Source organism: Argopecten irradians, chromosome 4 (genome assembly GCF_041381155.1).
Source record: "Argopecten irradians isolate NY chromosome 4, Ai_NY, whole genome shotgun sequence".
In the NCBI taxonomy this organism is placed as follows: domain Eukaryota; kingdom Metazoa; phylum Mollusca; class Bivalvia; order Pectinida; family Pectinidae; genus Argopecten; species Argopecten irradians.
The window spans coordinates 31,780,113-31,808,098 of record NC_091137.1 but is presented as its reverse complement, the minus strand read 5'-3'; the positions used below and the strand labels follow the sequence as shown (position 1 = coordinate 31,808,098).

Here is a 27,986-nt window from a genome sequence, read left to right as displayed (position 1 = left end):
AAAATATATGAATACTTTGCTCTTCCAAACAGGTGCGTTGATCAGAATCTCTTAAACGCTTTGATTCAATACATCTTAAACGTTAAGACATTAAGCACAAAATCAACGCCGAGCAGACACAGGTCTCGCTGGCAGTCATGTCATTTTTAAGGGACCTCAAGGAAGAAATCAAGGTATTTAAGTATAAAACATTCCTAAATAGGATGAAAACTTATATGCATTGAAGCAAAACATGTTTGATTTACATTAAATGTGCTTTATGTTTGTAATTAAATGTGAAACCCTACACTACACCTGCACCTGTGACTGTGTACAGCAGCTACAATTATAGTAATCCCTAATGAGATTCCTCCTCTAGACTCTTTTATATTCGGACGTTTGAGAGACATCTATCAAATGTTCGAATATAAAGGAGTCTAGAGGAGGAATCTCAATAGGGATTACAATTATAGTCAAGTCAATTTTATTTGAAGTTATATTGCATGTTAATTTCACTGTAACAATATGTCACTATGATTTAGATCCCCAAAAGCATAAGTCGGCCTAGCCCTATATCTATCAGAGAGCCGAAATCTAGGGATCATATATTCCTGGTTTTGAATAAAGCGCCTTCAATCCCCGCCATGTTCAGTGACTTCGGGTTTTGTCGAATTCCGAATCGCATTCTGTAACTGACGTTCGACACGACTTGCACATGGTGAGCCAGACAATTAGCATACGCATGTGGGTTTGTTTACGTTAGCCTTCTGGCACTGTTTGTGCACTGACCATGACGTCGGTCGATGACTGATTTTCCTTTGATATCCGCCGCCTCAGCCTTTGATGTAGCTTGCGGGTGGGAGGGTTATCGTCTTACTTTCTGAAGCGGGCCATCATTTCATGAGCCTAATTCATATTTTTTTGCGAAAATTTAAGACATATCTTCTAAATCTCCCATCCTAAAAGCAAATAATAAATATTGTAAAATTTAATAAACTTTACATTGGTGTTTTGTTTGACACGGTAGGACAAGTATTTGTCGAGAAAAATAGTTTTTATTCCCGGTTCATAGGCATCTCGCGTGGTGTTTAGTAATGTAAAGAGACCGTGACGAATCCTATTCACTTATAAATCCTTGGGAAAATATAAGCAAACCATACTTATGTCCTGCACAGAATGAGTATTTGAAACATCATGTATATTTGAAACATCATGTATCAAATATTGTAATATGTGAGCATTATTTCTTTGTAGATCCAGTCTGCTGAGGTCAACCACATGTTTTGTAAAATGAATATTTGTTGACATTTTCTCTTGGTTTCACAACTCTCATATTACATGTAGTTAGAGATTGTCACGATGATGTTCGGAATAGTTCAGAATTATTCAGCATCTTTCAAGCCGATCTTTCATGTGTACACCTTAAAAAGACTTTTTACTTTTATAATTAAAATACTTCCAGTGCTGCAACTTAATAAAAAGTGGTAAAATTAGAAAGTTGAAAACTCAGACATACGGAGAAAAATATTTTTAACACTTAAACAGTTTTCATTATGACAAAAAGAGCGAAAGTTATAGACCATACAACTTTAAAGTCGGTACATACAGTTAAAACACATAACAAGCCCATGTGGGTTTTTATAACCGACTACAATGATCAATCTCCACTTCAATGAACAATTATTGCATTTTGTTTTAAAAATTGATATGTTTTTTTTTTTTAATTCTCCCGCTTCATTATCGATTTTTTTTAATTAAAAAGTATACCTCTTGTTTGAAAAAAAAATGATTGAGGCCAAATAGCTAGAGTAGTGTAATTGTTATCTGAATATAAGAGTTAATGTGTTAAACACTTCTGACAAATGATATTAATACAGATTTACATGTATTGAGTTCAGGCATTGATTGTGGGTTTTTTTTCATCAAGCAATATATATATATATATAGATAGCCAGCTATCTAATGCTCTGCCATTTCAGTGCTCCAAAAATGTTAGGCATAGAAAAGATACTTTTTGAAATATGAAGTTGTTGAATGGGAAAAAAGTTAGTGACGATACGATCATGAGCTACAAATGTACATGGTCACTGATGATTGACCTAGTCCACTAGATCTTTCTCAAAGTCTTCACCCCACATTAGGTGCCAATCAAATTTGTAACAGGAAGAAATGTTGTGATCAGACAGAGGCTTGAACCTGGGACCTCTGAACATTTTAGCTAGATGCTCTACCTATTGGTGAGCTATCTGGTCATTGATGATATTGATTAATCACACTCTAGATAACTCAGTCCAGTTCCACTACACTTCATTTCTCTAAATTGAGGAAAAAACAATGCAACACAACAAACAAATACCATATTACTAGCTCAATACAAGACATTATGGGAAATCTCAGCTGGCCCTATAGTTAACTACAAACATTTAGAACAAGAACACAATTCCTTTTTCTGGCGAATCAGCATTGTCTAGGTCGTTGTGTTATGATCCAAGAGGCACATATGCATGTTTTGGTTTTGAACAAAGAATTGAATCGTACATCGTCATACAAGAAGTATAAATGTATATGCATGCATGCCACAATTTTTAGGCTATACAGTAACATTATATTCTACTTCTCAAAGATTATGTGACCAGATAATTAAAGCACACCTATTTTTTATTTAACAGCCATATCAATTCACTATTGAAATAATATTGATAGTGAAAATTGATTAAGTATTACATTTAGAAACATTAACATGTTGAGAAAGATAAATTAAGCTGTATATATTTAAAGGTCAGTATAAAACAATGAAATGGTTTGGAAGTTTAATGTATAGTAGATATATATATATATATATGTGTGTGTTGGACTGCTTTTCCATGATAATATCATTCAATATGAAAGGGGAGATAACTGTAGTTTTCAATCTTTATTGTTTAAGATTAGTTCGCAATACCAATGTCCATTTTGAAAATGTCCAGTTTGATATTTCATAATCCAAACTATATATACATATTCACACATAACTTTGCTGAGTGTTCAAAAGTTATCTATTAACTTATTTACCTGCTTGCATTGACATGCTACAGTATGTTAAATCGTATCTCAATTTTCTTTTTCTCAGGATGTGAAACGTGACCAGGAATTTGTGTTGAGATGCAGGATCACGGAGGACCAATATCAGATGCTAGATGCTATAAGAAAAAGAGATAACAATAAATTGAAGCATCTGATGACTCGTGGTGTTGATCCTAACTTCTTCAACAACCTTGGCAGCACACCTCTACATATTGTATCTGGACTCAAACAATCCCCAGGTAATGATAGTATCTGCTCTACAGGAAGAGGTTAGAATTTTGCCCGATGCCGAATTTAATTAAAATTTGATGTTCATTATCTACTCGGTACACTCCGTATAAACATTCATACAGAGTGTACGGAGTAGATAATAAACATCAAATTTTATTTAGATTGCCTGATGCCCAAATTGTATGATCTAAAAGATGACTAAATTTAGAACCTGATCTTTGCTCTTCTTACTACCAAGTACCTAACTTTCTTATTCCTAATGTTTCTATTGACACTGCCTCACTTTTGGTCTCAAGTTGAGCACTCACCCATGTGAGGAAGGCTCTGGGTTTTGTCACTTGGCTGTAACACACTAAGTTTATAAAAGTGATAGTTATTGCTCCTGTTTTGCGTATATGTATAGCATGAGGATTGGACAAGTGGTTTGCCTGTTTTCAGTATAATATGACCAGGGTGTGCTGTTCAATGTCTCTGATGACATGTTCAGTGAAGATCGCACAATAAAATGGACAAGAGTTACACTATTGCAAGGAGACTACACGAATATACTGAGCTGCAATCTCCAGAAATATACAGACAATCACACACAACACGTTGGATACAGGGGAGGCCATCCATTTAATAACCCTAGCCCTAAATAGCACACAAACCCTAATAAATCAGATCAGTGATTAGGAGTACTTACTGATTATACAGAGATATACATACCTGTTCTTAGTTTTAAAGTCTTCAAAATCTGTCTGCATACGAAGAAATTAATTTAAAGTATGGGAATTCTAAAACGTCCTCCCGGCTGACTATGTCCGTGGTTACATTCCACACAGCCTCGCTTTCAATGCTTTCAACTTTTCTTTACTTTAATGGTCAGAACTGGGAAACTAAGCAGAACTTGACCGTCGTATTAATATGCGAGAACTTTTGGAAGGCCAATGAACGCATTTAGACTGGTTTTCTTTGCCCGACTATTCACTTTAAAGTAATTTAGTAATATTTTCAATTTTTAGAATTTCACATTAAGATCATATTATAAAAAAATTTGTAAAATACGACACAGATATTATCCAGGCATATCAAGTATCTTGTAATGTATTTTAATCCTGTATCATACTAGGTAGATATTTAACGGTGATCAGGTGGTGTAGTGGTTAAGCTGCTCGCCTTTCACCTATGGGGCCAGGGTTCGATCCCCAGCATAGACATGAGAAGGTTAGGGGTCTCCTGCCCAATCATGTGGGTTTTCTCCGGGCACTCTGGTTTTCTCCCACACTAAGAACCCTTGCACTTGGCCAATGATAGTGATTTACATATAAGTTATATAACTTGTTTCTCAATCGATGTAAAATAAATAAATTAAAAATTTATATAAGATATTTAACTGAAAATCTTCAATTATCTTAAAACTTCCTATTTCAGCTGTGAAGGACATGTTACAAGTATTGGTATACTTCGGGACATCCTTGAATTCGGTCGGAAGGTTTGGACAGACGCCACTGCATGTTGCCTGTTGCACCTCAGCTATTACTGTCCAAGTCCTACTAGAGACAGGAGCAGAAATCAATGTACAAGACAATGCTGGTAATTCTTAAATGACAGTTAATTTTGCATAATTCTTCCTCATCACACACTGGATGAGAGGGATTCTCTGTAATGAAGCCCGGAGGCTGGAGAGCTAAGTAATAAGCACATGTCAACCTGTTGGGTGCATGGCACTTAAGTTCAAAAAATATCCAGTATAAGGTACCAAATATGCATGACCCTATACAAGGTCACTATGTAAAAAGGCATGACCAAGCCTTAATTGGAAGAAAATGTTGTTAGATTATACACTTTCAAAATAACTTATAATCAATGCTATGGTCATACCAGTATATACTGTTACTATTTATCTATGTTTGGACTGTCATCATCTGTTTGTTATTATACTTTCACCATGTTTATTATATATAGATACATGTAAATATTTTCATGCCTTCTCTCCATGTATATGTGATGCTGAATTTGCTGGTACCTCATTAAAAGGCCATTATTCCGTCTATGCACATTTCAGAATTATCTCCCTTGTGGTAAGGTATCGTTTGTGATGTCATTATTTTGTGAGCAATACTCATGTTGTTTTCTCCGAAAAATATGTTATGCTAACAAATACCTTGCGTCACAATCAACACCAACCTGAAAGGGCAGATAACTCTTTTATATGCAAAGACAGAATACTATTACTTGACATTGACATAGCACAAGACTGGAAAAAATGTACTTTAATAAAATATTTGTAGCAGCATAATTAACTTATGATGTCTGTTTCTATAGGGAGTACACCATTGATGGAGGCCTGTAACAGTGAATGTCCGGAGGCCCTTACCATTGTCCAGTACCTGCTGGACCACAACTGTAACATATCACTGGCCGATCAGGATGGACGCACAGGTTACACAACAATATTTTTTTATCAACAGTCTAATTAATACCTGTACTGATATCAGAAGTGGTTTTATACCTGTCTTCAGTTGTAAATTGAATCAGTACAAGAAGTATATAATTTGACTTTTTTGTCTGCTTAGCCATGCCATATGGTTATAAATATCTAAGTCATAATTAATATATGACTTTGCATGTGTTTGTCTTCGTAGACAGAAATGTCGCATCTAAACAAGATTTTGCCTGTATAGAAATGTCATTAAAAGTTTGGCTATATTTCCGCTTATATTGGTTATGTGATAAATAGAGTCTTACACTTGTGACTATGTAATATGAAATTAAACAATTTATCACATAACCCACATCATTAAATAATTTGATAAGCTAATTGCTTTAACGCTTGAGGTTACCGTAAAAACTTGTGTAATTTGCGCACTTTTTCTGTGCAAAAATAAAATTTGAAGTTGGGGGTGCGCAAATTATATTGATAGATGAGATTTAGAAATTTTACGGGGAAAAAATCTGTCCATTCTGAGGGGCTGACGATCTATGAATGTTGAAGTACCGCTCTGCGTATGGTAGCCATTTTATATGATACAAGGTATTACAGATTGTAAAAACAATGCCTCACCTATTAAAGTGGATTATCTAAGGCTAATTAAAGTGCTAAGTTATGATCACATTGTCTTGTTTCCATTTGCCCTGAGAATTCAATGGCGACTGACTGAGAGCATGGCTTCTACTGACAGCATGCGATGTATACCCTGTGCACCTCGTAGTATAATGGGACAGCCACAATCAGTGACTTTGGCCGGGTCAATCTAGTTTACCTGTTTTTTTTTAGGGGAGAGAGGCTGTAGAGAAAGTCTGTAGAGAGTGTGTGTGTGTATACACAAACATACATATACCCCAGCTGCAGGCCGTGTGCAAAAAGTCAAAACACACGTGGGATTTATAAGATGCCTAAACTGACCTATATTTAGGACTTTTAATAGTGGTTTGCAATTTTATTACTGCAGAATTAACAAGCTGCAAGGTTAGTGACATATTCAACTGTATTGATAAATATAATTAGCCATTAGCTTTGCACATGAAACCTTACGTAGGGCCCAGTTGAAGGCTGTGTGCAAAAAGTCAAAACACACGTGGGATTTATAAGATGCCTAAACTGACCTATATTTAGGACCTTGATAAGTGGTTTGCAATTTTATTACTGCTGAATTAACAAGCTACAAGGTTAGTGACATATTCAACCGTATTTATAAATTTTATTAGCCATCAGCTTGGATCTGGTACCGTACAGGTAGTGAGTTTACTCGCAATGTGATTGTTGCAAGCTAACATACGTATCCGCTAGCCGATTGCTGTTGATTGTTAATGATCTCAAACACACTAATTACTTATTGCGACAATTTTAAACAAATAGAGTCAAATCTTTTTAAATGTTCCTGATTACTATTCATGTGTAATATCTCAAAGCATTGACATGTGCACGGAGTACGGCGGACCGGACCGCCGATGTTTTAGACATCTGCAAGATATTTTAGTTTCAGGTTAAGGTGGCCAATAAAAGAAAACAAACACGATGCGGTTTTAATATGTTATTTCTTCTTAATACAACACTTCTTTGTGCAAGTTGTCAAGCATTTCAGGGGAATATTTTGCATTGAAATTGTCACCTTCATACATCGATTTTGGGACTCCCTGGACATCGTTTTTTCCCAAAATTTTTGATGCGCAAAATATACTGATAGTAGATTTTTTTCAGCATTTTCAGCCCTAAAAAAGTACCTAAGCTAATTGCTTTAACACTTGAGGTTAATCAAATTATTGAACTTGTTTTTTTATACAAATTTCATATTTTGTAGTCACCCATATAAGATCCCATATGTCTATCACAATAACATATACAGTAAAACCTCTATAACTCGAACAGCAGGGAACCAGATCAATAGTTTGAGAAATACAGGGTATTGGACTCATCAGACGTTGGTCATGATCAATCATTGACATCAAAAATGTCTGGTCGCAAACTATAACAAACAATGCATGTCAATGACATTTAAATTACTGTGATTTTCAGCATTTTGGACTTTACAGTGGTTTTTTGATAGCAATATCAACTTGAAAAAATATATGTTACATAAAAATGAATATTTAAAAATTGCTCAATGGCTGAACACTTGTTCAACGAATATATATGGTTTAATACTATGTATTTGATGAAACAGAGATATATAAATTTTCAAGGAATAAGGGGTTTTCGAGGAATACCTGTTCGAGCTATCCAAGGTTTTGTTAAAGGAAAACTATAGAGACACTGTTGGGATCTTGCGATCACTTCGAGGAATGAGAGGTATTCAAGGAATCTGAGTTCTAGTTAGAGAGGTTATACTGTATTGGAATTTTACAGGCATTATCTCATAACTGTGTTATTGATATTTCAGCCCTTCATTGTATCTGTGGTAACATGAAACAGGAATTAACGGTGAGAAATGAGATAGCCTGCCAGCTCCTGTATAAAGGCTTGTCAGCCAGTGTGGAGGATAAAACAGGTATTCCATACATCTTATAAATGTAGGGCATATCTTCAATTTTTTTTTAAAACACAGGCATATCTTCAATTTTTTTTTTTAAACACAGAATTTGTATGATCTGATACTTAGAACATCTACTGTATTCAACCAAAGGGGGTGCTTGATAGAACCGTTTGGTTTAGCCTTTATAAAATTATTGCACATAAATCAATTTCAAAAAGAAATCAAATACAGAAACCATTAGTTTTCATGTTTTCAGTCTGCGTTTAATTTGAGGTCAGAGAAAATGAGGCCTCAAAAATAGTGAGGGGTGCTTATAGGGATATAGGGGCACTTATTGGGTCGAGTATGGTATTTAAGTCCAATCACACATTTTACATTAAAAAAGGAAAAGTGTAAAGCATACAAGTTATAAATACCAAACATCAAGGGTGTCTTTTGGTTGTTACATTGATTTTAACATAACCATGTTTAAAACTTATATTTTAAGAACAAGTTTTGGTGTACATGGTATTACAAAATGTAACAAAACGAGCTTGGTTTTCAGTAGCACGTTTATAAAAAATTCAGTATTTATAATTTACTTAACTGTTTCCTATTTCTTTTTAGAAACGGCTTTTAATTTTTAAAATGGGAATGAAAAACGAGATCGATAATTTTGTAGAGTCACAAAAGTTATTAACTTACCGATAATACTACACGTATCATCACCTTCTGAACAATTTTATTAAAATAAATAAAATGTTAATTTTCATAACGCGGGTCTTTTTATGTTTCCCGCTGTCGTCCTAAATACCGCGCGGTAGTTGACTATCTCTGCGCCAGACGGCAAAACGGCGAAATGACTCTCCACTGTTATCATATATTACGCAGGAAATCTTGCATATGTTTGGTGTTGTAAACTCATCTTAGGCCATCGGTATATATTTTCTGATGTAATTAATGTTTTTTTAAGAAACCTTTATGTTTTGCTCCGGAAAGGTAGTGGGCTTAACTGTTTCCTATTTCTTTTTAGGTAAAACAGCATTATGTCATGAGCTGAATCATTTTCTACAGAGAAGAAAGAAACCATTAGCAAACAAACACCTACAGCTTGTTCAGACTTTAATCAAGGCTGGAGCCAGTTTCAACAAAAAAAATAAGCAACATAAACGATTTGTGCAATATGCATGTAAAGTGTGTAGTGGACCAGTATTTACACAGATAGCAGGATTCCTAGAGCCAGTGTTGTCTGTTGATGGGGTCCTGGCCCTAAGGGACTGTGTTCCCCAGGACGATGAGGACCATGAAGACTTGTATCAGTACCTCACGTCTCTGGCCTGTAGAGTTCAGCCTCTAAAACTCATGAGTAGGACTACCCTTCGTGAAGCTCCTGAACTTAGAGGGAAACTCTTTACTAAAGTCGACCTCCTGCCCATTCCTTCAACACTCAAGGAATACTTGGTGCTAGAGGAATGATGCTAATGTTTAGGTATTTAAGAATTATGAAATTATTTTACTGTTTACATAATTTTCCTTGTTTTTGTTTTTAGGAAATTAATTGCAATTTTAATATATTGTTCGTTACTTTCACTAGATTTTAAAAAGTTATTTACACTAATGATACAGGTAAAAGTTTTAGTGCAGAGGGTAAAATTAATATTCAACAATAATGAACAGTGCATTCATAGTAATTACTTTAATAATGATAGACAGAAAATGCAAGTAAAACAATTATATTTGAGGAGAAGTGTTTTGGTATGATACAGACTCAAATGAGATTGCTGCTAATTAATATATACATATTTATGTATAACTTTGAGTTGTGATAAACCAATTGTTAGATATAATTTACCACATGGAAACTGCTTACCTGGGTAACTCATTGACTGCTGAACATTTATAATGAAGTCTTCTGGACAGAATTAACTTATAACTTGATATGGATGTTGTGTAAATACCACTTGATACTGCTGGCAATGTTTTATGTTTTTATAGCACCAGTGTCATGTATTAGCACCAGTGTCATGTATTTGTAATACAGAGTTATCTTTTCTTGTGTGAAAGATTCCTGGTAGTATCAGTTACATCCTCTGCTTGACGACTGCAATGGTTCTCACCACTATGTACATTGACTAACAAATGTAAAACTTAATTATAAGCAGATCAATCTATTTTGCCAGTAGACGTAGTATTCTTGGTGCTGCTGAAGTCATACTTTTGTAACAGAGTTGGAATTGGATGCCTTAATTAGCTTTTATTTGTCTGATGCCTAGATACTGTTGTTACAAAAAAGCATTTGACAATATTAATCTAGATCTTAATTTACTCTCCTGAGTGTAAACATATTAAGTATCATCCTCGATACGTCGGGAATTCTGATCACTTACGTTCTCTACACCCCTGGACTATCTCATAGTCAAATTGAAGGCAGCTCAGAGGAATGAATCTGCACCAATCACAGGCCAGAAAAAAATCCTTTGTAAACTACAGAGAGAGTGACGCCCAACTTCAAAACCGCACAGTGTACGGTTATATGGCTCTTTTGTTGTGCATGAAAGGACTAAATTACCTGTTCTGTCTAGTTATACCTTCAATTTCACTATGAGATGGTCCAGGGGTGTAGAGATCGTAAGTGATCGGAACCCCTGGAGTATCGAGGATGAGTAGGTATTAGCCACAATATACCAGAGGTCTTCTCTTTTTCCACCTATCAAGTTACAGTGGTATGACATAATAAAATTAAACTTTACTACACAATTTTCATATTTGATTTTCCTTTCTTTGAATTAATTATTTCCACTTCATTCTTGAATACGGTAGATTTTAATGAACTATTGATAAAACACAACCAAAAAAAATCATGTTTTATGCTTTTAATTTTCTACAGGTGACTGGGGAAAAATACATTTATTGTAAAAAATTTATAAATACTTTAATTAATTGCATCCGAGTTTGTCAAGTTTTAAATTAAGTTTTAATTGAAATTCAATAGTGTGGCATATTTGTGTAAAAATATAATTTTACATAATAATGATCTGCTATCTTTATTTCTGGCAGGGAATATGTTCATCCATAAAATTAATTAAATTACTATATAACAAGAATTGTTTGTTTATTTTAGTTAATTTATCGAAAGTCAGATTGATCATACATCTACTTTTTCAGAACAAAATTGCAAGTAGACAGAATCCAAAAATAGGAAGGGCTCAGGCATGTTGCCAGATTTGACCCTAGTTATAAAAGATTTTATAAAAAGAAGAGCAGGCTTTATGTCATGCTCCTATCAGGTACAAATGTATTTCCTAAATGTTAGTTTTTTGTTGTAATAGGGTATGGTATTGTTGGTGAATATCAAGAAAAACAGCGGGAATATTTATGCATAACAAATAATTCAGGTTCCAAATATTGTATCGTAGTAAAGCCCCTGATCATTTGATATATATTTTAGATTGAAATATCCAACACATTGTTGCATATGTTAATGATATCCTTTATGTATTTTCAAATACATGTGGACTGAATAATCGGTTGTGATATTTTTGTTTTGTTTTTGCTTTTATTATTTTTTGTACAATACTTATGAAGAGCATTTCTCAGTGTGTAATTTGATGACATTATAAAACAAAACGAAGATTAATTAATCAACAAGAAGAATAATTTAATAGCAACATAGAAATGTCATACAATTAAATCTATCAGATATCAACGTAGATCAGACAGATGTAGCCAAAACCACCAATACACATCAGCATTATGTGTAGGATTAGAAGTGAATAACTGTTCACACAGCGGAAATTGATCGGTTGTCGTCGAACGTTGTGCAGAATCACAGTAAATGAGACCTGAAATCTCAGAAACATGTGGATGGAGACGTAGCTGACAGCAAATATTACACACATTATGACTAATAACAGCATTGACACTAGAGCCATCATCAAGCGGTACGCAATCCGATGAAATGTTGAGATCGCAGTTCGATGGTACAGGGATCCCGAGAGTCGTGTCCCTTGGTAAGAATTCTTGGTAAAATGTTTCAGATCGAACGTCTCTCCTGTCATGATGCAAGTCATTCGAGGGCCCTGGAATGTCTTGGTCCTCACGGCCAGGAGAAACATTTTGTTGTTTTGAGATTTGAACACAAAGTGGGAAGAATGTAGGTACCATCACCTGTAGAGGTCATCTAGCAGTTCAGTATACTCCATATAAACTGCTGACCAGCTGATAGCCAAGTGTAGAGGACTGGTCACATCATCTTAAATGGTCAAGATAATAAAACTAGTTACTGGTAGATCATGATCATACATAGCTAGGTGGTTAGTTACTACCAGAAGCTACATTAATTAAAATATAATCTTGGAAGGTCAAGGTCACTCCAAGAAAGGTCACGGTTTAAGACAACCTTGAATATACAAATTTTGGTGCTTCTGTCCATTCTGTGTGACATATGATTTCAAGCTTGTCTTTTGGGGTATTCAAAGAAAAGGATTCACATGAAAAAGTTTGTATTGAGATCCAGACAATAATGAGGTCCTTGTTGATTATTGGAGAATACTTCTGATCTTGTACTTCTCAATCTCGGAAGCATCTGGAAAAGAACAGGGATCAAGCATGAAGTAAGTCTTTAAATTCCTCTCAATAGCAGACTGATAACATTTATGCAAACTTTTCAGGAATCATCTCAATTTTATTTAGAGGAAATACAATTGAAGATTTACTGATGAACCATTGCTTTTAATATATAGCTCTTTCTGTTGTATATAGTAGTAGCTTATTTTTAGCTCGCCTATTCGAAGAATAGGGGGAGCTAATGTTGTCACCCCGGCGTCGGCGTCAGCGTTGGCGTCCCATTTCACGTTAAAGTTTTTGAGCAAGTTTCTGTTTCATCAATTGTTTAAGCTTAAGTCATCGTAAATGTTTATGATTTTATTTTCCTAATGTGTATGGATGCTAAACATGATAATACAACCAATTTGGGTCCCTTTAGGTTTTTTTTGAGTCTGTTAATTTGTCATATTTCATGTTAAAGTTTTTGAGCAAGTTTCTATTTTGTCAATTGTTTAAGCATAAGTCATCATAAATGTTTATGATTTTATTTTCCTAATGTGTATGGATGCTGAACGTGATAATACAACCAATTTGGATCCCTTTAGGGGGTTTTTGAGTCTGTTAATTCGTTATATTTCCATGTTTAAATAGTAAATACTTGAACATCAAGCTTCTTCTGAATAGGCGAGCTTTGCTGTTCTCCAACAGCTCTTATTGTTTTATTACAGTTTATTAACGTCTTGATAGAAGCAAGAGGCCCAATGGCCTAAATAATACACATTATTTGCATTAGACAATATAAAGTTTTTACAAATTTTTACTGAATTTGGTTATACCGTTATCAACAATCATAAAATGTCAGCACAAAAGATGATTAAAAATAAACAATAAAAATCTAGATCAGTTCATACATTTCTTTTAAATTGATGATTGATGAAATACACTGTACTTATTTGCTGTCCACATCTGGTATGAGTATTGAAAACAGGGCTTACCCTATAAGTGTTTCCTTGATATAGGTTAAAGGTCAAAATATAGGTCTTATTGACCTAGTAATACATTGTACTTGTCATACATGTCCATACCCTTACAAAAGTCAACTCCTGATCATTGAAAGTACAAAGTTTCAGTGACCAAAGTATAATAATTCAGAATCTACTTATAAACTTTCTTGTTAAGATAAATAACATAACTTATTTGAACATATAAATATCAACAGTTTACATTAGTTCGGGATCAACATACATTATGTAGGACCTTTTGACCCCTTAGTGATTGAAAACAAATGTTGAAAGATTTAAACACATTACCTTTCTCTATGATATCAAACTACGTGTAGCTAGTCTACATGTATCCTTTATTTATCTGAATTAATTTCCCTTATTTATCTGCTCACCAGCTGGTAACTAACAGTAGTCAAACTAACTAACTTCATTACATAGATCAAACTCGTATGACATTGAATAAGGTCAAATGTTACTCAAGCAAGTTTTGTATGATAGCATTTTGTTCCAGTACGTTGAACACACGCATATTTAGGCTTCCATATTACTGCCCGTGTGAATATGGTTTGTAGGTTTATAGAACGCTTGTATCATCATCAAGGATTTATAATATAATTATTTCTCATATACGTCCTTGATCATCATGTACTAATGTATGGATTTAGAGTTCTGGGAATCAGACATTTTAAACCATTGAATTATATATAAAAACGTGCAATGGTCAGTGTAGATTTACTTACATTTATATAAATAATATAAACCAAATGCTTTCATTTCGTATCTCAATCGTCTCGGCCACACAAAGGAACGCAAGCGGTCATTGTTCACTTCATCGTTGTGATAAATCTACTGAATCGGTCGGTATGGTAATCGGGACCAACGTTCTATACCATAGTTATTGAGCAATTCTGAGCAAATAATCATTTTTCCATGAGCAAACACTATCTACTTTCTGGCCAAGTACATGGACATGTATATAGACTGCATGTATACGTTACTCTGAACTTACCCGCTAATAGATCCTACATTTCTTTATTTGTTGACATTCTTGTTGAATTCATCTTTTGGATTCCCCATTCAACATGTATATCAGACTTACAATGCACATGCACAATCCCTCGTCCATTCATTGCTGAAAATCAATCGATAGTTGGGCAAATTTACACACGGAGAATAAACGGTGTCTCCATGAAACTGGTTCAGCTGCTTGTCTTGTAAACGACTTGGTCTGGCTTAGGCTGTGTCCGTGTGTATATGGCTATATCGATTCTGATACATTAGAAGCAGTGTTTTGTTGGGTTGTACATGTGACAGCCGACGCTATAGTGTTATCTCACTAAAACATATACAGCCAAAAACACTTCAAAGACACCTCACATGTTATATATATACTTTGCGTGGTGCCGAAGGAAATGATAAAATAAAGCATGTGCTGTTTGTTATGCATACATTGGTAAAAGTATCCAATCTTCGATTAATCCCTTACAAAATTATGAAAGATACTGAGAGATGCTAGAAAAACTAGGGAGAAATTGCATGAAGCGACGTAACTTAGCGCTCAGGTAAATTTGAAAGATCAGAAAATTTCGGCAACTTACAATTGTATTTTTGAGGCAATGTTAATATTTTTGGTGGGATTGTACCCTTTAGGACGTTGCATACATGTACATTGAATAGCTTTAAGGAATATAAAAGTCAATTGCATGGCCATTATTATAATTATTTCTTTATTTGCCTCCAAATTTTAGAGTGCATATAATAATAAAGCATAATACATTGTAGTTTTGGTTTATTTATTTTTACGTCCTATTAACAGCCAGGGTCATGTAAGGACGTGCCAGGTTTGTTGGTGGAGGAAAGCCGGAGTACCCGGAGAAAAACCACCGACCAGCGGTCAGTACCTGGCAACTGCCCCACATGGGATTCGAACCCGCATCCCAGAGGTGGAGGGCTTGTGGTAATATGTCGGGACATCTTAACTACTCGGCCACCGCGGCCCCTTAATAATACATTGTAGTCCGCTCAGAACCTGCCTATATGTACAAAAGAATAAATCAAGAGCCAATCAAATGTAACTTCTGAATTTAATAATATTTCTGAAACTTGCTTTAAATAAATTATTGCGATTCCAGAATTGGTAGGAAAATTTACAATAGTAAATAATATTATGTAAAGACTGGACTTTGAAGTGGGTTTGTTTCGCTTTCGACGATAGTCTTAGAAGGCGAGACGAAGGTGTTGTTGTTCCAGCGGCGGTGTCAGCGAATGCGTCCAAGTCTACACTGCTTTGTAATAATTTGTACTGATGGGCAATTAAACCTAAAGTAAAGAAATAATTTCAATTTTAAAATTCCGCTGTTGACTAAGTTAATCACATCCAGCTGAAAATTGGTCAAGTTAATCTTTTACATCTGTCAGAAAACATGGACATAAATTAAAAATATTGGGGTTATTGTGGATTTGAGGGCTAAAAACTCCAAATTTCAACTGTCCAAATAAGAAATGATTTAACCAATTTGCAGCTTGAACATGAAAAGAGCTGCTAAGCGAAGCGAAACGGAAAGTAGAAAACGAAATGGAGGTCTTGAGTACATTTATAGAGTTCGCGGTCTACACTGGGATAGAAAAAATGTGCGTCTGTCCAAGAGTGATGTATCGATGTAAGGATACATTTGATAATGAATTCAGACCAATATGTGTACTTCGTCAAATGTAAAAAGATTTTCTACACAGTGGAATAGAACAAGAAAAAGAAAAGGATTGGGCCTTAACTTATCAATTCCAATCAATATTTATGATAAGGACACAGAGGCAATTGTTTTGCCTTCGTCCATAAATTACTTATACTTGTCCGATGGAACTGAAAATTTAACAATTGAAGTTATTCTTAGACTGATGCTCAAGCTTTTGGGTTGAAAATCTCTAAATTTTGGTGGATTTTGCGAATTCGCCTGTACAGTCTATATCATGAAAAAGTTTATTCAGGAGATTACTATGAACTATCGTTTCATAATTGGGACGAATATTATGAAGAAGAACTTGCCCGATTTATATTTGAAATGGACTAGAAAATAGGGATAGGCGAGACTTTTGTTACCAGTAATGCTTTGTTTTGATCACCTTGCTAAAGAAGGTTTCATTATCAGCGAATTCAAAGACCATTCAAAGGCAATCTGATTCAAATCAGATCTTCGATTACGCTCTGATACTCTACGCTCCAGTACGAAGACCATGTTAAAAGTCCCGTCTTTAGCGAAAGTCATTCAACGACAACCCTCCAAGGTTCCAATACGCGTGTTTGAATGCCTTGATTGCTTAGATAAACATCCCATCATTAACAAATGTCATTAAACGGCAAACTCCCTATAATTAAAAATGTAGCGTTTGAATTTGTTTTATGATTTACTAAACGTCCCATCATTAGCGAAGTTCATTGAACGGCAGCCCCAATAGGTTTGAATTCGTCGTGTTTGAAGTTGTTTTGTTTTTTTGTGGCTAAACGTACCTCTTTTGCGAAGTTTATTCAACGACAGCCTCCCTACGTTTGAATTCGTCGTGTTTGAATGCTTTGATTACTTTGCTAAACGTCTCATCATTAGCGAAGGTCATTTTACGATAGCCTACTTAGGTTTGAATTCGTCGTATTGAATTACTTGATACTTTACTAAACGTCCTATCATTAACGAAGGTCATTCGACGACAGACCCCATAGGTTTGAAATCGTCGTGTGTGAATGCTTTGAGCGAAGGTCATCCAACGATAGCATACTTAGGTTTTAATTCGTCCTGTTTGAATTATTTGATTAATTTGGTTAAAGTGAACAGTCGGGCAAGGATGCCTAAAGTCGGTAAAAATGGTGTGAATGTATCCAGTATAATTTCTTATGAAATAGAAAAATAAAATCTCCCGTCAAAATCTGCGTACGAAGAAATTAATTTAAAGTATAGCAATCCTAAAACGTCCTCTCGGCTGACTATGTCCGTGGTTACATTTCCACGCAGCCTCGCTTTCAGTGCTTTCAACTTTTCTTTTTTTCAATGGTCAGAACTGGGAAACGTAAGCAGAACTTGACCGTCGTATTAACACGTGAGAACTTTTGGAAGGCCAATGAACTTTCTTTGCCCGACTATTCACTTTAAAGTGAATAGTCGGGCAAAGAAAACCAGTCTAAATGCGTTCATTGGCCTTCCAAAAGTTCTCACATATTAATACGACGGCCAAGTTCTGCTTACGTTTCCCAGTTCTGACCATTAAACTAAAGGAAAATTGAAAGTATTGAAAGCGAGGCTGCGTGTAAATGTAACCACGGACATAGTCAGCCGGGAGGACGTATTAGGATTCCTATACTTTAAATTAATTTCTTCGTACGCAGGCAGATTTTGGCGAGAGATTTTATTTTTCCATTTCATAAGAAATTATACTGGATACATTCACACCATTTTTACCGACTTTAGCCATCCTTGCCGGACTGTTCACTTTAAAGGATCATCATTAGGGAAGGCCATTCAAAGGCAGACTCGCCAAGTTTGAATTCGTCGTGATTGAATTCCTTTGATTACCTTGCTTAACGTCCTATCATTAGCGAAGTCATTCAAGGCAGCCTCCATAGGTTTGAAACTTTGACGTTGACATTTAATGTATTCTGTCGTATAGACAAGCGTTTTTAACGCGTATTGTATGCACCTTGGTTGTCTTAAAACTGCGCACAAGATAAAACGACAATAATACAACACAATAAACCAAAGACATTTGAATGCTATCATTGAATTGCATTGTTGATTCAACATTATTGGTAAACGAATTAAACAAATCGGTCTTTCAGTCACAGCACACGTGCAAAACTGTCTGAACAGACGATTCTACGAGAAGCGGCAAAATTCCCACATGTATTACGAGAATCAATAAGCCAACACAGAGATGATTTTATGTACGTGTATAGTCGCCCTATGTATAAAAAATATATTTCTCTCTTCGTTGCCTAAAATGTCTGCCCGCCAATAACGTTTCTACAGCATGGATTGATTGTAATAGTTTTCCTTTCTGCACCTCTATCTGCAGTATCTGTACGTGTAAGAGCTCGTGGGCCCCTATCGCACCTCTTGGCGCGCTCCCAGATGTAGAGCCACAACACAATATCCTGAACGCATATCGTCTGCTCTCCTCCTCCCAATCCGAGCGATAGCTGTGTGGCCATCATTTTGTGGAAGTATGAAGTAAGGAGATCGGGTTTCCCAAAGGCTCGTTATTTTGGGAGCATCCATGCTCAGTGCCATCACTCGTTACTATGTAGCAACAATTTATCATTGGAGTTACACATTTCGTTTTAAAAATCCTTCGAAGCAGACGACATTTTAGTTTTGACAACGGGATAACTTGGGGCAACAACTTGTGTTCCTCCTTAGGATTTTGGAATGGTGACATTTAACTGTCCCAGTCATGGGGAAAAGGAATAGTAAACTGAAACAGGAGGAGGTCGTGGAACTGAGGAAGCGAACTTATTGTAAGTACATACATGTATACTCCACCCCCTCCCTCAGATCCCTCCGTTGTTAGGCGCGTGTGACCTCCCCCGCCTTGGATCTGCCAGATGTGTTGAGAAGGTACACGTCAAAAACGCAATATATGCCTACATACTGCAGATTGTGCGTTCACGTTTATGAGGAAAGTTTTGATAAATGTACTTTATAAATGCCCCAATGGTCTTATCTAACGAACTACCATAGTCCGCACTCTTAAATGATTACAAAAATTGCAATATTTAAAAAAGTTTTCAAACCCTATGGTGATACTTTACATTGCTTTGCCGAGTTACAACCAACTTGTAATCGATATAGAGACTTGTTGCATTTCAGTTTTCCTTTGTTGAATTATTTTCCGTGCCATAAAATGGATCGGAACAAAAACTGGTTGCAGTATTGGCGATATCTGAAGACAAATGATTATGACAGCTTTTGTCTGCAACATATCTAAATTGTATATATTGTTACACAATTTTCAAGAGTCCATTCTTTGTATTCTATACATATATTGAACAGACATCTTGTGAGTGCATACGTGTAATAGTGTATGTACAACACCTAATCATATATAATATAGATAAACACACATGTTATCTATATATAATACAGGTAACAAGTGACAGGTGACAAGTGCATGTATCTAGTTATCTATATTGGTATATATGTATCTAGTGTCTATAAATATATACACAAGTATCTGTTGTATACAGGTATTTGGTATTTCAGTTATCTAAGGTATTTAGGGTATCTAATGTACTGTACAGGTATCTAGTGTACTGTACAGGTATCTAGTGTATATATATACAGGTATCTAGTGTACATATACAGATATCTAGTGTAAATATCTAGTGTATACATGTATCTAGTGTATATACAGGTATCTAATGTACATATACAGATATCTAGTGTAAATATCTAGTGTATACGTGTATCTAGTGTATATACAGGTATCTAGTGTACATATACAGATATCTAGTGTAAATATCTAGTGTATACGTGTATCTAGTGTATATACAGGTATCTAGTGTACATATACAGGTATGTAGTGTAGATATACAGATATCTAGTGTACATATACAGATATCTAGTGTAAATATCTAGTGTATACATGTATCTAGTGTATAATACTGTATATACAGGTATCTAGTGTACATATACAGGTATCTAGGGTACATACATACAGATATCTAGTGTACATATACAGGTATCTAGTGTAAATATCTAGTGTATACATGTATCTAGTGTATATACAGGTATCTAGTGTACATATACAGGTATCTAGTGTAGATATACAGATATCTAGTGTACATATACAGGTATCCAGTGTACATATACATGTATCTAGGGTACATATATACAGATATCTAGTGTACATATACAGGTATCTAGTGTACATATACAGGTATCTAGTGTACATATCTAGTGTATACATGTATATAGTGTGTATATACAGGTATCTAGTGTACATATACAGGTATCTAGTGTACTGTACAGGTATCTAGTGTATATAGATATCTAGTGTATACACATATCTAGTGTATATATATACAGGTATCTAGTGTACATATACAGGTATCTAAGTGTATATAGATATCTAGTGTATATACAGGTATCTAAGTGTATATAGATATCTAGTGTATCACTTTCTAGTGTAGATATCTAGTGTATACATGTATCTAGTGAATACATATACAGGTATCTAGTGTACTGTACAGGTATCTAGTGTAGACATGTATCTAGTGTATATGATATACAAGTAATAGGTATGATCTATCTAGAACATATATCTATTATATATATACAGGTATCAAGTGTTATATGATGCATTCAGGTATCTAAGGTATTTTAGGTATCTAGTGTATCTCAGGTGAACAGTTAGTCGGTATCTAGAGAGTTCAGGTATCTAGGATATATACAGGTATCTAGGGTTATATACAGGTATCTAGGGTTATATACAGGTATTTAGGGTGTATAATATACAGGTATTTAGGTATATATACACAGGTATGTAGGGTGCATATAGAGGTATCTTGTGTATGCATGTATCTAGTACCTTGTATCTAGGTATATACAGGTTCTAATATGTATACATGTACCTTGTATCAAGGGCTTATATTCAGGTATCTAAGCTATATTTTAGGTATTTAGGGTGTATGGAGGTATAATATTTACATTTTCATTGCAGTCCCACTATGTAACCTTACCAAGCGCAGTTGGCATTCATTAATCTATGAACTGCTATCTGCTTATTATGATGTCATTATCATTGTGACATCATAATTAACCGTCGTGCCAGAGATCACCAAAGATGGTTGCTCAAATGGCTGTGGCATTTCTGTCTTTGATGATAATGAATCATTTATTCAACTCTTGGGATTTCATCATCAAACTTTGTATATCAAATGTGAATATAAGTATTGAACGTCTTTCAGTTGGCATTCATAGCCAGTGTTCAAAGTTCTTTAGTTTTAAATTAAAGTTTTCTTTATTCAAAATATGATGTCATCTGTTTCTGTTCATTGTCAGTACATCACTGAAAGATTACTCTGATCTACATACCTGTCCACTAATGACTGTGTAGTGTATCTGTTTTGTAGCATAAAACAAACAACCTTTAGTTACTTGTTATAGCACAGTATACACACAACCATGCCATCACCTTATTCAGAATTACTGATAATCATCATTGGTCTGTTTTATCAATACAACAAACATAGTGTTTTGCATCAGTGATTATTTCCGCTGGAGAAATATTGACACAGAACCGATGGAACCAATAGCTCCATTGAACTACAGGGAAATGTCTGTTTTAGCCTTAGCAGGGTATGGATCAACACAATTTTATTGCTATTTGGTCAATATATATACACAACTGGCTGGGTCGTTTGCTCTAAATGCTGTCATATGTCATGAAGGAAAAATCAAGAACCATAATATATTTGTCTATTATTTGAAGTGAATGTTCCCTCAGCTGAACCTGTGCATTTAGACCACCCATTAATAAATGATAGAGAACAAAATGGTCTTGAAAGCCAAATGGTCATTATACACAGTTGGAAATTGTTTATAGAGTGTGGTCTTATTAAACAGGTGGTCTTATACAGAGGTGGTCCGTATAAGGCAGGTTTGAAGAAGGGAAATATATTCTGAAGAATTTCCACTAAGCAACGGTCCACAGTTTGGTATTTTTCATTTATAAATTATGTTTTGACTAAAATTTTACAATATGGGAAATCCTTCATAATAATGAAAATAACCTTAAAACCTTTATATTGACTATCTTCACGTAAATAAAACAAACTGATATATAAATAACTTTGAATTTGAAAAGAAACAAAATCCCATTACAGAAAATCCTACACTAACACATAGTTGTAGTCAATGAAATAATACATGCAAGATGCAATAGGATACCTGTTTAATCCTATTTTAAATAAATTTCACGATTAAAGAAGATGACAGGCTTTAAGTTCTGGCTTATCTCAGCTTCATGTATTTTAACACCATGTGTTGTAAGATGTGAGTATAACATGCTTTCAAACACAGACAGACACAACTGTAACCATAAGCTATATTTAATCTGTCAGGTAAATACATGACATGGCTATGTGTAACATTTACCTACTGCACATTCTCTTAAAGCAGATGCAGAAGAATCTAAAATCTGGATAATGTGAAAAATGTTGTGTAGGCATTAGTTTTAATCTATCTTTGGGTTTGTTTGATTTGTCTTGGTTTAGTTTATTTAAGCCTTAGAATAACAGTGAGGGTCAATTAGGATATGATTTATAGGTTTAAAAGAATGGAGGAAAGCCAGAGTATTTTAACCCAGAGGTGGAGAGATACTTATAATGTGATATGACTCAGGACACTATCACCACTCGACCACTTACAGTCTTACCACTTTCTTTTGAAACTTGTTAAAAGAGTTTAAAGCTTCCAAAAATTATATGGTTACTTGGCAACAGATTTTTTTTATTCACCAGATGCTCAAAATTTAACTTGTCTTAATTGCTTCTGGCCTTTGACTGAAAAATGTCCATAAGTTTGATATCAAATTGATGATCAAAGTTATAACAGAAAAAGAAAAGCACTGAAGACTCTTGTTTGATGTTTAAAAAACAGTAGTTACAGATTTTTATTTTCATGCTTTAGTTGGAATCATAGGATACTTGTGTAAGTAAGTATATCGTAGATGTATTGATACTTTTGATGTCTGATCCTAACATTATGTTAGCCCTGATAAGTAATATTGGGGCAGTTTGATATATATCACTATGTGACTTTGATGCCAGTTAACACTAATTCACCCCTGATAACACATTTGAACTCTTCTTATTCTTCACTAGCGCAGTCCATTATTGAATTAAAGGGGAACAAAAATTGGCTTGGTTTGCTTAACACCTTGTTAACATGGGCAGGGTCATGTAAGGACATTCCAGGTATTGTGGGGGGGGGGGGGGGTGTAGACTGTCTGTAACCAGCATTAAACAGATGGGGGATGGGGTGGGGTGGGGGGGGGGGAGACTGAGTACCCAGAGAAAAACAGATGGGGGATGGGGTGGATTGGGGGAGACTGAGCAAACAGAGAAAAACAGATGGGGGTTGGGGTGCGGTGGGTTGAGGTAGACTGACTAACCAGAGGTAAACAGATGGGGGTTAAGGTGGGGTGGGGTGGAGAGACTGAGTACCCAGAGAAAAACAGATGGGGGTTAGGGTGGGATGGGGTGGGGGGACTGAGTAACCAGAGATAAACAGATGGGGGTTAGGGTGGGGAGACTGAGTAACCAGAGATAAACAGATGGGGGTTAGGGTGGGGGAGACTGAGTAACCAGAGAAAAACGGATGGGGATTAGAGTGGGGTGGGGTGGTGGAAAGTGAGTAACCAGAGAAAAACCAATGGCCGAAGGTCAGTTATCTACCAACTACCCCAATATGGGTTCAAATTTACATCTTGGAGATTTGAGGCTGATGATGGTGTCGGGATTGGTTGATTGGACAATGGTCGATTTTTATTTGCAAAGGTCATTAAAGTAGGTCTTTCCCTGTGTGCAATGTGTTCATATGTGTGAATGTCTGCCTCCTTTTTAGAGTTATCAGTGTACTCAAGTTGTCTCGTTGTGATATTGGAACCCTTTTTAAAGTGCTATTTCACTGGAGTATATTACCAAAGACACTAGCTGACAACTTATTTACCTAAAATAACTATAATAAAGAGTATCAATTACTGGAGATGTTTTAAATTGCTATGATGAATATGATTGTCCAATGTCCTCGAATGTCCTTGAATATAATGAGGGGGATTTGGGTGCATAATGATGGTACCAATATTACTGACATTTAAATCAAAGTACATATAAAATGAAGCTGCATAAGATATTAGCTACATACAATTCAATTTACAAAAGAAATAAAACAAAGAAACTCTATGATATTTATGTTCAAGTCTGCATTTGATGAAGATTTGAATTCCAAGTAATTTATCAAAGTACATATAAAATGAATTTGCATAAGGTAAGCTACATAGAGTTCAATTTACAAAAGAAATAAAACAAAGAAACTTTATGATATTTATGTTCAAGTCTGCATTTGATGAAGATTTGAATTCCAAATAAGGTAATTAAACCCAAAAAGAGGGAAGGACGCTTGTTTGAATAGGTGCTATTAATGATCAAATACAGTATTTCTAGAATAATGGTGGGACTGGTCTGGCTGTGACATTTCTCCTCGCCTGTTATAGATGTATACACATAAGTCAGACAATGATGTAATTAGCAAGCTTTCTATGAATTAGTATAAGATGTTCCTGAGATCAACAAGTCAATAAGCCTTGTTGCATGTACCAATGTATTGGCATTGTCAATTACATGTAACAGGGAAAATGGACACCAGGGTTAACCAACATGTCAGAGCCAGAGAGACACACTGTGGGGCAGGTCACAGCTGTGTAAGATATCCGGAATGACATTGGGTGTACTGCCACTATATAGTCAAACATTACTCAACTCTTGTGTTGTGACAGTGAGCAATAGGAAACAAAATCAATGGCAGTTACACAGGCAAGTCTGTAAATAAACTTTTCATCTTCAACCAGGCGTTAGATTCCTACCATCTATACGTCTGGGGTGATATTCAGTGTTTGACTATAGTTCCAACTTAAAAATTGATTTATTATTTCACGGTGGAAATATATACAATCAAAACTATTAAAATTCATAGAAAATCAGTGAGGTCTATCTTCAATTGTTTGAGCTTTGTTCTTGAAATTTACACATTTGCCATTTCAAAGCATAGTTATTAAAGAGTACAAAGAGTTAAGACATAGTTAGCTAACCATACTGGACAGATTCTTGACTAAGCTGGATAGATAGTGGTAGCATCCTTAGAAGATAGGTCTAGTTGCTGGCAGATATATAGCACAGGCCATGCTATCCTGTAAGTGGGCCGTTTATTGGAACATGCAATTTCGTTTAAAATAGTTGCAATTAATACCTAGAGTATATGGTATTGATGTCATTTTGATATCTGTCTTGCAGGTAAGATGTAGGAATTGTACCTGCAAGCATAGGTGTTTATCACGCTGGTAAGTCAAAGACCCACTATAGACTAATATTTAGAGTTTAAACCAACCGGCCAATGAGATTAGGCTAAACATAACTTTCGAGATTGTGAAAAAATTGCTGTCAACCTGGATAACTATAAGCACTGAAAAACAACATAAGGACCACAAGAGGGGGATTTGAACGAAGCGTTAAACAAGTGAATATGTTTGTTTTCACCTGATGTTTGTTTATGTCAAAGCCTGTTATTGTAGGCTGCCGTGTTTTCACCTGTGTTTGTTTATGTCAAAGCCTGTTATTGTAGGCTGCCGTGTTTTCAGTGTAGTGAATAGACATTTTGGTTTGCAAAAATGTTCTCGATTGTGTGCGACTAAGGGAAATTCGTCAATTTTTGAAGTTTGAGGCTGTTTGTGAAAAAAGTACACTAATTCAGTGTGACTTCTTGTTTATCATATTGAAGTTAAACATCGTAACTTTTATTTAAGACCAAAGCTCTTGAGATATTTGGTCTGGATATTTTTTTTTACAGCACTTTGAACTAAATTACCCAATTTTTCATCACGGGGAGTTCCTTACCTTTCTCTATATATTTGTCTATAGTGGGTCTTTGACTTAACAGCGTGCTAAACACCTATGTTGCAAGCCACCAGATTTCTTTGCAGGATCCCAAAGTTTCAGTAGACTCTCCACTTAAGATATGATATAAGTCATAGCTTAAGTACCAAAACAAAAAGGAATTAAATTTGATCCCATAGATCAGATTGCATTTGTTTCTAAAAGGTTATAGTGTTTTGAAGTCTGTTTCACTATCTCTCCATTCAAGATTGAAAGTCCAGTCAAACCTGTCTATGAAAACCACCCAAAGGACAAAGGAAAATGGCCTTTATAGTCATGTGGTCTTTATGCACAGGTCAAATTATATTGAAATGGATCATTTGGGACCCTATAAAAGTGCTTTTATCCACCAGGTGGTTTGAAGTTGTATGGTCTGTGACTTGTTGTATTTTTGGCATAGAAAAGGTCTTTAAAGTGTTCTACATATTTTTCTCCATCTCTCTAAGTTTTAAACTTTCGTTATTTACCAACTTTTGTAAAGTTCGTATTCGCAAAGGTTTTTAAACAATTAAATAAAGATATTGATTTTTTAACATGTACACGTTATTGCCGATATTGACCATGTGATACGGCTGGGGAGGATCCGATCTATACGGGCTCGCCGATATCAGTCACATGATGCAACTTGGTTTTCCGATACTACCCGAAAGTTTGAAACATGGCATTAACTGTGGTGGTTCTTTCAAAGCCTGTGATATTTCATGCAATATATATTGTTATGTCAATAGAATTTTGGTGCTTTCATGGATCTGAACCATCATATATATAAGCATCCATATTCAGACATTCTATGTTTTATGACAGTTTGTGATGGTGGAAATTACAAGAAATACAACTTTAAATTATACAGAGGTGGTCACTAAGGCAAGTTTTACTGTATTGAGATCTATTTGGTTCAATTGCTAGACTGATTAAAGGTTGGTGGTTTTTCTATTGGAACTCTTGCTTTCCTCCACTGCCAAATCAAAAATACTTTCTTCTCTGAATCACCTGATTCTATTCTTGTATATTATAATACTTAATACAAGTATTTATAGTTTATATACAGTCAAACTTGTACCACGGGGAAAAATGTCAACAAGAACATCAAACATTTGGAATCCTATAAAAGTGGTCTTCTGAAGCGACTAGTCTTTTTACAGAGGTAGTTGCTCATACGGGTTTTAAAATCAATTTCATGTTTATTTAAACTGTTCTATTGCTGTGCATGTATTCCTTTTTTGTTGCACAGCCTAAATCATATTGATATATTTCAATTAGAAGGCAACACTAACTTGCATATTCACAATTATTTTTGATGTTGTTTTGAGAAGTTGGTGGTATTTGTAGTTATAGACATATAAGAGTAAGACTATTTGATTATCCAGTCTGTATATTGCGTAGGTCTCAAGAGGGAACAGGAAATTAAATGATGTATAAGGGAAATTAAAAGGAAATTGAAAAGGTAGACTGAATTAAATATTAAAGGCACATTGTGTATACATATTTAGGATTGGTAATGTTGCTGCTTGGTAACAAGCTGTTTCTTGTGTCCAA

At 35.1% G+C, this 27,986-nt stretch overlaps 2 protein-coding genes across 2 annotated transcripts in view; both read left to right on the top strand.

Moving 5' to 3' along the window:
* Nucleotides 1-58: 58 nt before the first annotated feature.
* Nucleotides 59-10,213, top strand: LOC138321302 (ankyrin repeat domain-containing protein 7-like). Its single transcript, XM_069264897.1, has 6 exons — nucleotides 59-173; nucleotides 3,089-3,281; nucleotides 4,687-4,848; nucleotides 5,581-5,697; nucleotides 8,136-8,243; nucleotides 9,241-10,213. Exons 1-6 carry the CDS (start codon nucleotides 138-140, stop codon nucleotides 9,681-9,683), a joined length of 1,059 nt encoding a protein of 352 aa, XP_069120998.1. The 5' UTR covers nucleotides 59-137; the 3' UTR covers nucleotides 9,684-10,213.
* Nucleotides 10,214-18,748: 8,535 nt separating this feature from the next.
* LOC138321303 (neuronal calcium sensor 1-like) overlaps nucleotides 18,749-27,986 on the top strand; it is a 40,886-nt gene continuing 31,648 nt past the window's right edge. The window contains exon 1 of the mRNA XM_069264898.1: nucleotides 18,749-19,256. Within this exon, the coding sequence (XP_069120999.1) occupies nucleotides 19,193-19,256 (64 nt within the window). The 5' untranslated portion in view covers nucleotides 18,749-19,192. The remainder of the gene's footprint in view (nucleotides 19,257-27,986) is intronic.

Coding starts and splice junctions, on each gene's coding strand:
- LOC138321302 (XM_069264897.1), top strand. CDS start 138: ATGTCATTTTTAAGGGACCTCAAGGAAGAAATCAAG. Junction 5,698..8,135: donor CGATCAGGATGGACGCACAG/GTTACACAACAA, acceptor TTGATATTTCAG/CCCTTCATTGTATCTGTGGT. Junction 8,244..9,240: donor CAGTGTGGAGGATAAAACAG/GTATTCCATACA, acceptor ATTTCTTTTTAG/GTAAAACAGCATTATGTCAT.